The sequence below is a fragment of the Montipora capricornis genome, chromosome 2 (assembly GCF_036669925.1).
Source record: "Montipora capricornis isolate CH-2021 chromosome 2, ASM3666992v2, whole genome shotgun sequence".
Lineage (NCBI taxonomy): Eukaryota > Metazoa > Cnidaria > Anthozoa > Scleractinia > Acroporidae > Montipora > Montipora capricornis.
Window position 1 is genome coordinate 44,126,339 of NC_090884.1, and position 10,000 is coordinate 44,136,338.

The 10,000-nt window shown below is 41.6% G+C and overlaps 1 protein-coding gene across 2 annotated transcripts in view; it reads left to right on the forward strand.

The window, feature by feature from the left end:
• The window catches only part of LOC138038032 (carbohydrate sulfotransferase 11-like), an 11,978-nt gene that overhangs the window by 163 nt on the left and 1,815 nt on the right, over positions 1–10,000 (forward strand). The window contains exons 1-3 of one of the 2 annotated variants that reach the window (XM_068883856.1): positions 367–485; positions 7,962–8,153; positions 9,282–9,328. In XM_068883856.1, the coding sequence (XP_068739957.1) occupies positions 8,072–8,153; positions 9,282–9,328 (129 nt within the window). In that variant the 5' untranslated portion in view covers positions 367–485; positions 7,962–8,071. Of the gene's footprint in view, positions 1–366; positions 486–7,961; positions 8,154–9,281; positions 9,329–10,000 lie in introns of those variants that run through there. The other variant, XM_068883857.1, reaches the window with a different exon arrangement.

Genomic DNA, 10,000 nt, shown 5'->3' on the forward strand with positions numbered 1-10,000 from the left:
GATTCTACAAGTCTAAACGTAACGTAAGAAACGTGCCTAGTCCATTCTTTCATGTCGCTCCATCCACTTGTCAAGGAATGAAGTCAGAAGGTGGGACAGTTTTCTCGGCCGGTATTTTCAGTTCGAAACATAACGTATTATATCATAAACCTAAAAAATTCAATTGTATCGAATTCTGAATCAAAACACTTAGAATTCTAAGAGGAGAGGAAATTTCTCATTTCAAAATTTCAATTCCAGCGACATTCTGATTATTCCAGCCACATTCTGCCCATTTCCATCAGTAGGGCTAACGCTCACGTGGTTCAAATGGGGTAGAAACTTAGCACTTCACATTACACTCTAATCAGTTAATGTAAAAATGAGTTTCCTTTCAAGGGTGGCCGCTTAATACAAGTCAAAATAACAAAGAAAATCAAACATAGGACTGCTACAGGCCGGGTGGCATCGGCCGCTTAATTAATAGAGGTGGCCGCCTAATACAGGTAACAAATACAGCGTTTGTATGAGCGAAAAATCGGGACTTTGAAAACTGGCCGCTTAATACAGAGGCGTTATATACAGGATCGACTGTATTTGACTTCGGCCAGAAGACGAGATTCGGACCATGAATTGAAATCAACACCACGGTCACCGTTCTTCCATAGAAGAATGCCATTATCGATGTTATCAAAGGCTTTTTTAGACAAATATTACATTATTGACATTGGCGTTATCAATGTTCTCGGGGGTGAAAGCGAAATAATGACTAATGGCTTAAAAGAAAAATGAAATATGAAGAATATTTAGCATTCGAGCATTCGGAATAATAAATTTCATGGTTTTCGTTAAAGAATAACGAAATTCAATACGTAAAAATGAATATCGAACAAAAATTCAATAATGAATAGTGAATAGCAATTCATTCGTTGCAGTAATCAACGCAGTGTAGAGTGCTGTGTAAAGATCGTAATTGACGGGTAAGTTAAGAGCTGTTTTTTGGATTTTTACAAAGCTGGTAATAGATTAATTTTCCAACTATTAATTTTTGGCCACGGTTGGAATACCAAAGATTGGTCGCTGATTGATCGATGGTTGTTCGGGTCATCCCTTTTGCGTGTTTTGAAAAACCCTTGCCAATTCCACTCAGTCAGAAAGATGCCAATATTTGTCGAATTAGTAAATATTTGTGTTGGAGATGACGTGATTCAAGAGATTCAAGGCTTTTCCCGGTCTTGCTGACGACCTTAGAGGGGTTTTGGTTGAATGCAGTGCTGAGTTTGTTAGTCTTTGTTTTTGTTAGTCTTTTGTTAGTCTTTCTTTTGTTTGTTAGTCTTTGTCTTTGTTAGTCTCTGAGTTTGTTTGTTGTCGGGGATCTTCCCCTTGACTTTCCGGTTGAACAGTAGCTCAGCGGGACTCCTTCCCGTCGTATTATGGGAATGCTTCTATAGGCAGTGAGATACTTCCTTAATTCCGCTGTCCATGTTTGTTCTCTGCCTGAGTAATCTGTAGTTGTTTTAACAGTGACCGAGTCTGTCTCTCGACCTCCCCTTTGGTTTGAGCCCACTTGGCAGTGACTTTCTGATGAATAATACTATATCGTTCACAAGATTCTCTAAATCATTCGACTTAAATTGTGGACCATTGTCTGATTTGACGGTATTTGGCAGTCCATGTCTGCAGAAGGTATCAGACAGACAGTCTATGATATTTTCAGTGGTAGTGGACTGCATAACCTCCACTTCGTAAAGTCGGCTGTAGTAATCAACAAAGACTAATAGTGAATTTCCGGATGGTAGTGGTCCCATTTAATCTAATACTAAGTCTTTCCAGGGTCCATCGGGTAATGATGTGGATCGGACAGGTTCAGCGGGATCTGGCCGTGCCATCAGCTGACACCCATGGCACGCTCGGCAATGTCTCTCATCAGCCGCTTCATCCATCCCTGGCCACAACATCTTGGTCCTGAGGTTCTTTTTGGTGCCAACCACGCCCAAATGGCCTTCGTGAGCAAGTGCTAAGGTCCTTGGCTACAGCTTACTAGGAATAATAATGCGTGTACCTCCAAGCACGAGCTGACCAATGACACACAACTCCCCCACCACTGTCGTATGCTGTCTACACTTTTCAAACCGCCCCGTTGCAATAGCTTTCCTCACTTCTCTCAGCTCTTCATCATCAGCAGAAGCCTCTTCTATCTCATGGGTTGTGAGTGCTGTTGGAGTTGCACTTAAAGCAACAAACCTAACATACTCTTCAGTACACCGCTGGTGGTTGTCAGCTTCAACTTTCCTATGAAGTAGTCGCGACAATGGATCAGCAATGCTCTCACGCCCAGGCCTGTGTATCGCACTGAAGTAATATGGCTGTAATTTCAGAACCCATCGCTCTATCCGTGCACATGGTCTTGATCGTGAACCATACAACAGACTCTACAACAAACTTCATCCCATACACATACACGTGGAATCTCTCACACCACAGCCATTGCCTCCTTCTCTTTCTGGGAATATCTTTGCTCGCATCCGGTCAAACTACGACTTGCATAACATACCGGTGTCCATGCACCGTCCTGCTCCCGTACGAGAACAGCGCCCAGCCCAACTGGACTGGCATCCGTGATTATCTTGGTGGGTGCATTTTTATCGAAGTATGTCAAAGTGCAAGCTTCTGCCATCTTCTGTTTGAGACATTCAAATGACTTTTTCTGCTCCGGCCCAAATTCAAAGGGTGTCTCTTTCCTTGTCAGCCTTCGCAGTGGTTCGGATAACTGAGTGGCAAAGAGAGGTATGAACCGGCTACTGTAGTTGGCTAAACCCAGAAAGCTACGTACATCTGTGGCATTCTTTTGTTCTTCCACCCCTAATACTGCTTTAACACGATCTGCTGTAGGACCAATGCCTTTCTCCAAAAGCAGCATATCCATGAACATCAGCCTGTCCGTGTTGAACAAACATTTCTCAGCATTTAGAGCGAGACCGCACTCTTGCAGACGCTTTATAGTTTGGTGGAGTCGGCTGTTGTGTGTTTCCGTGTCGGGACCATGGACCACAATGTCATCCGAAATGTTTTCGACGCCTTCAATACCTGCCAGGGCTGAAGCAATTTCATGCTGATATTTTTCACTGGCGGAACAGACATCAAAGAGCAAGCGCTTGTATCGAAACAAACCATGAGGTGTAGCAAAGGTTGCGATTTCCCTAGATTCTGGGCTCAACTCCAGCTGGTGGTACCCCCATTTAAGGTCTAATTTACTGAAGACCTTAGAACCATTCATGGTATGTAACACCTCGTCAACCGTGGGAATTGGATTTAAGTTAAGATCTCTTTATGGAGACTCAAACAAAGCCAAGAGCGTCTGAACAATGATCACTTCTATCAAATCATTGAGAATTACATACTTTATAGAGAACTATTAGGAATTTTGATCTTCACTCAATTAAGTTAAAGCGAGTTCCTTCGCCAATAAGGTTTCTCTTAATATCCGCGGGAGATGCTCCTTCATATTTGTTAGGGTCACTTTTCTATCTTTAGTTTCGTTAACAGCCAATAGAACTCATTTCTCTTAGTAACAACGTTGGTAACGAAGGTTACACAATAATTGAGTATATAATCAACAGAAAACTACATTTTTGCCTATTTATATGACGACTTATTAAAAAAAGGAAACTATCTACATAGGCTTAAGATACACAGCAGTACTTGTGAAGGATGTTAACTTTCCAGAGACGACAACGCTTGCAGCTGGTCCTCGGTGCCTCTTTTAATTTTTGTAAGGGAAAGGGGTTACTTTCCTTCAGGGAAGAACTCAATTCGTCAATCAATACCTGGGAAAACCGCAACTGCCTCCGAATTTGACATGGCAAAGATTTGGGGCTCCCACCAGCCTTCCTTATGGCCAAATTCGTTCTGACTCTTGGGGACGTCTAAGGCGTGGTCGCTGCTGGCTCGGCGGGTGTTCTTTTCGTGGTTCTTCTTTCAGCCTCTGTGTTCGATTTTGAAGCACCCGTGTTTTTCTCTTCAGCTTGTCCTTTTAATTTTCCAGGCTTTTTGTTTTCTTCTGGGCCTTTGCTATTCCCCGACTGATTCTTTTTCTCCTCTTAGCTCGATTTGTTGCCTTCTAAAAGTCCATTTTAATGGCAAGTGAGACAGTAACTCGCCCAGGTCTCTCCATGTCGAGGACATCTGCATTATTTTTAGAGATTGTGGAATCTTCCAAAACTTAGGAGGATCTTGCTTTTTCCCTAGCTCTAAAGCTTTCAGACTTCTCCCTGTTATCCCTTCGCCGTTCAGCTCTTGCGTCGGCTGCTAAAAGCACTGTGGGTATGTACATGGCACGTTTGCGTTCTCTTTCCCGCTTCAAGTATTCTTCACAGACTATCAGCCTGCTTTTTCTTCTCCCTACACACATCTCTGCCCTTGTTAATTTTTAATTTTTGTTTCGGATACACCTTTGCTCAGCGACTTTCTCTCTCTGTATGCTATTTGAATTTTCACGACGCGTTTTTGGAGCCATCTGCAAGGAAAAGGTCCACCTTACACTGAACACAGAGTTTTAAGTTGAAACACCGAGTAAAATCCTTCCATCCAAATAAAAAATGGTACTTTTTAGAAGAATGAATTTAGGATATATGAATGCAGGTATCCCATAGAATTCGCTCTGTCACTGCATGTAGTTTTATTTAACATATCTCTCATATCGGCGAGTACGGTGCCTCTCTCGAAAATCAATTCTTGTCTGAGCATGCGGATATAAAGAAGAACTGATATGGGCTCTTTATCCGAGGGACAGGGCATTTCTCTCTCTTTCTTCGGACATATAGTCCTTAGGTAACGGAGCCGGTTACAGTAAAACTGTGGACAAATGTTTCGATGACGAAATTATGAAGTAGGAAACCACCACAGACCGGTCTCAACGATGGTGAAAACTTCGTTTCATACCCTCTCGTCCTTGAAAGCCAAAGTAAAAAATATAGGCGAACATAAATGTGCAATAAGAGCATTGCTGCTTTGAACTCGAAAGTGGACAGCTAAAACTTCAGTTTAGAGGGTAGTTTAAGGTTCGAAACTTTCAACAAAAACAATGCTCTTTGGTTGAATGCTACTTTAGTTGAAAGATCATTTCTCAGTGAAGGAAATAGAAAAATAATTGTACTTAACAGTAAACCTTATCAAGAGTAATTTTTAACTCTAAGACAGCAAGAAACCATTTTGGCCCCTGCATTTCAACTGGGAATGAGTGTTAATCGGCAGTGGCTGACTAGACGCATATGGCTACAGCTTCTTGTCTGGGGTAGCAGCTTGTGATTCACATTTCACTCACTTTACCTTCAGCTGTTCCCATGTCCCATCGTCAATAATGTTGCTGTTCGCCCCAGAATCTATTAACATCTTAAGGTGTACTCCTCCTCCTTGTACGGTGACCATTTCTGAGTGTTCTCCTTCTGTAATACTGAATGCATAGTCATACTGGGGTCCAGAAAGTGTGTCATAGGGTTCCCTCCCAACCTGACCAGCATATGACTTTGTCTTGCAGACGTTTCTAAAATGATCTTTCCCGCGACACTTCCTAAATGTCTTGCCTCTTGCTGGGCACTGGGGATCACGACCAAAATGTCCTATTAAACCACACCTATAACATATCTTATCTCTCCCTTGGAATCGCAACTGTGTGCTAGTGCTCGGAGTAACTTCTCTCATTGATACGTTCTGATTCTTCCCTCTTTCCTAAAAGTGCAGCTAGTTGGGTTTCTATCTTTTCGCATTTTGCGGCAACCTCTAGAGTGCGTTTTAAGTTCACTTCTTAGCCTTCTTCCTTCAAGCCTTCAAGCAATTTTCATTTGATGTAAGTGGAAGTGCACTTATTCAAAACTGCATCTCTTATCTGGTTGTCGGTATCAGTGCCAAAATCACGATCTTTAGTTGCTTTCCTCAAGAGAGTGACAAACTGTTGAGCTGTCTCACTTTGGGTTTTGCGTGATCCGATGAAAAGTCTGGCGGGCGAATGCTGAGTTTACCTGTGGCACGAAATAGGCGTTGGGAGCTTCAACAGCACTGGCGTAATTTGTAGCGTCCCCGATTTCAGTTGAGGTGGTAAATATCTCCTGAACATCAGGCCCAGCCAGGTGGAGTAGCATTGCTCTTCGCCTTTGTTTAGTTGCTGCTGTTGCTCCTTCGTTTATAATAAGCCCTTTCCCGTCGGCGTACAGTTCGAATGAATTCGAAGTTAACCACCTTGTCCATCGGGGCCCAATCGTCGCTAGATCAGAAAAACAATCAAACGTCGGTAACACGCTCTTTTCCATCTTTTTGTCCTCGTCGCCAATGTAGTGCTCCCAAGAGCAGTAAAGTATCCAAACAAAAAGACTTAACTCAACCAATTTCATTTCAATCGTAACATGGCCGTCGCTATCAAAAAGCACATGGTCAAGCTATCCCAGCATACTTAGCGACCTAATACATTACAGCATCCATCATGTGGACTGAATTTTTGTCTCAATTCAAATCCTTCCATTAACGTGTTGACAATAAAAGTGTAAATCTTACTAATCTATCGGCTCCTTTCTTCGAAAGTGAATAATTTTACCCTTTATTGCCAACGAGCGATCCGAGCCAAAAGGCGAGGATCGCGAAGCGGCAGCCGCGCGCGAAAGTATCGAGCTGTAGGCGAAAAAATTGTCGAGTGATCCATAGAAAGAAGTAATGTAATGTAACAATAGAAATAAATAAGCCAATCACATCGCGGAATTTTACTTGTGATGTAAGTTTAATGTGAGGTGTAGATTTCCTGGAGATTTTAGTAAGGACCAATGAAAGCTCGTGTATTGATGTGTGATGTCATTAGACAAACTTGCATGACGCGCTCGACTGTCAATGATCTTGTGCTCGGAGGTGAGGGAAAGCACATTTTTTCCCATTTCCCTGACCGTTTTGTTGTGTGCACTTGCTTTGAGTGTTCTTTAATATTTATTTTCGAACGAGCGTGTTCTATATTGACTGAATGAGCTCAAAACTAAACCGGCGTACGTTTTAATCGGGCCGGGCCGTCGGTTCGCGAGTAGAGCAGTTTGTTTTTCGTTTTGTAACTATTGAGTTGTGAAGAATTTAATTTAATTTTCAAAGGAAATGTTGTCTGCAATGTACACAATTCAACGATCAATTTGATTTATAATTCATGGCTGTATCTTGCAAAACAAAAATTCTACAAGTGAAACAACTCTCATGTGCGAAAGAGTTTGATTCCCCATTACATGTTTCACAATGAAAAGTCCGAAAACGCATTGGCGATTTTTTACCCTGCCTGATTTTATTCAACTTAATTATTGTGTATATTCCTGTTAAAATTACGGCCGCTCAAAAGTTATAGCAGTACTTTCCATGTTATAGCAAAACACGTTGACATTTACATTGTTGGAGATACAAAGTGTGCTATTTCTATTGTATCATTGTTAACTAGATAAGTTGAGTTTCAGTACTTTGGAATAAAAAAATTACAACTACTGTTGGGTATTTTAAAACTATGATACAAATCTGCAAACTATGTATTATATTGACTGTCTCGTTGGCACTTAGCGAGAGCTATTTCTAGGTTTTATGAATTTTCTTTGCTACTCGAATATGTTGCCGTAAAACCTGACCCTTTCTTGCTGGTGTCTTTAATTTTCATTTTCAACGCTTCTGTTAGTAACTTTGCCGATCTGCCGGCTTCAGTCGTTTCAGTCGTTGGACTTTAAGTGCGCCAGCATAATAAATAAATAAACTGTCAACTTCTTAGTTTTTATATCAGATTGTGAGGTGCCGTATGGAACCGTTGGGAAATGGCGCGGTATAATTATATCATCATCATCATTATTCTTTTTAGAGCCACACAACGTTTTTCCATGCGGACATGCCTGCCAATTGTTAACAAAACGTTTTTATGCTCTTAGGCAAGATGATGTGCTGGATATCCTGATATGTTTTCTCATTTTGTCTTTTTCAAGGACACCTTAAACCCACTGAAGGTTATAAGCCCTGCTGGCCTTGTGGGGCATTGCGTATAATACGACAGAAAGTATCTTATTATTCTCTTTCATCTTGATCCCGAAATAAAATGCGCATGCTCGTGGTAAAGTTTATGGCCTCTATGTTCCTGTTTATGGCTTCTTTCTTCATGATGCAGGCTATTTTCCCAGGTAAGTCGCGACATTGCTTCTTTAGTGTTCACTTTTGATGACCATGGCGATTTAACAATGTTGGGTATAATTGCATGTTATGTATTCCACGGCTAGGGCCGTGAAGGATTGTTGTTGTTGTTAAAAAATCTGATTCACGCCCACTGGTGCCCATGTCTCGCGGAGAGGGTTATCTTTATTAGTAGTAACCTCTCCCTTTTCCTCACTCTATATTGCATTATTTTGTTACCAAGCTCACACCTTTTCGTTAATCAGATTAAACGCGCATGTATCAATGACAACCGCAGTTTCATGAAACTTGGTACAAGGTCAAGGGTCACGGAGTACGTTTGAAAGTGAGGGAGGAGGGAAGGGGGTCTAGGTTTTTGTGTGGATCACGGAGGTGTGAGAGGAGAGGGGATGAGGTTTAGGAGCAAACAACACCGTAGGAAAAAAAGTTGGGGAGGGGGGATGGTGGCTATAGCCTTCCCCCCCCCCCCCCTCCCAGCCTCTCCCTCTCCGCGGCTCCTGAATGTGACCTACAATACTCACGGGGTACACTTCTATTTGAGTGCAAATTTTAAACGAAAAACGTGCTTTAACTGACGGTATAAGCACAGTCGGTTCGTGCGCGACCTTAGTACAAGAGGTCCTTAGTTCGATTCCTGGATTTTGCATCCTTGTTTCGACTTCTCTCCTTTCAGTGTAGCCTAAGTAGCTATAAATACCCGTAAAACGGAGCACTGATAGAGAAGGGGGAGTAAAATGAGCGCACCGTCGACCTCAGGTTTGTCAGTTTAATTACTGTTTCGAGTTATCGACGTTAAATATGGTCGCTTTACTTTACTTTATTTTACGTTCAGTCAACGTTAATAACACGAAACTCCTATAACTGCAGGAAAAGCTTGCTTGTTCTGGGTCTGAAAGGAAACTCTCAGGCTATAGGGTGTAGGGTGGAAGGAAGGCTGTTTGAAAAGAATGCAATTGAAATTGTATCTTTCAGACAAACTAGTTTCCCCAGTATAACATGTCTGTGTTTGTCTTTTGAATTTTCCAATATCTTTTATTATTTTCAAAACGTGATCTTGTGCCTTGTTTTATGGCAGTTTTTCTTTTACCGATCAAAGGTTATGTTATTCGCTCTTTCAGAACTCACTTCAAAATTCAGCACAGTACCAACGTCAAGCCCTGCAATGGTAAGCTAGCGCTTGGCACGCGTGACCTACAATAGTAGCAATCCAGTTTGTCCCAGTCTTTCTTTTAATTTGACCTCCAGACATTTTTCTTCGTTGCCCCAAAAATATGCAAAATCTGGATATCATTTCACCCAAACTGACCTGTTTGTCCTTGTGGTATATACGGAAAGCTTCGAAGAGGTTTTTCCTCTTCCTGGTCGCAAGAAAATTGGCAGAAGCGAAAAACCTTTTTCTTCATCTCGTGAGCAGAATTGAATGCAGAAAATCGGTTCCTTCTGCTGGTAACGGAGCAGAAAACAAAACAACTCCAAATGAAAACTAATCCCAAGTGACCAAAAATACAATTCTTTCCGGTACATACAGATAAACTCGGAAAATCTCTTCGGAGCATTCAATTTTCACGGAACGTTTGCTTAATTATGCTTTTTTTTTCCTGCCCATGTCATGAAATACCTAGGCAGATTTTTCTTATTCCAAAGGAAGCTAGTCTCGAAGTGATATAAGGTGCTCGATATTTTGACCAGACTTAATATGGGAAATACATTTATTCTTTGATTGCACTCACGTTATAACACGGCCATGTTGGTGCCAAAACAATAAAAAATTGTAGCCCTAGTTTTGCATAATATTAGAGTCAAATTCTTAAAAGGCTTTTTCGCTATTGTTCTTTCC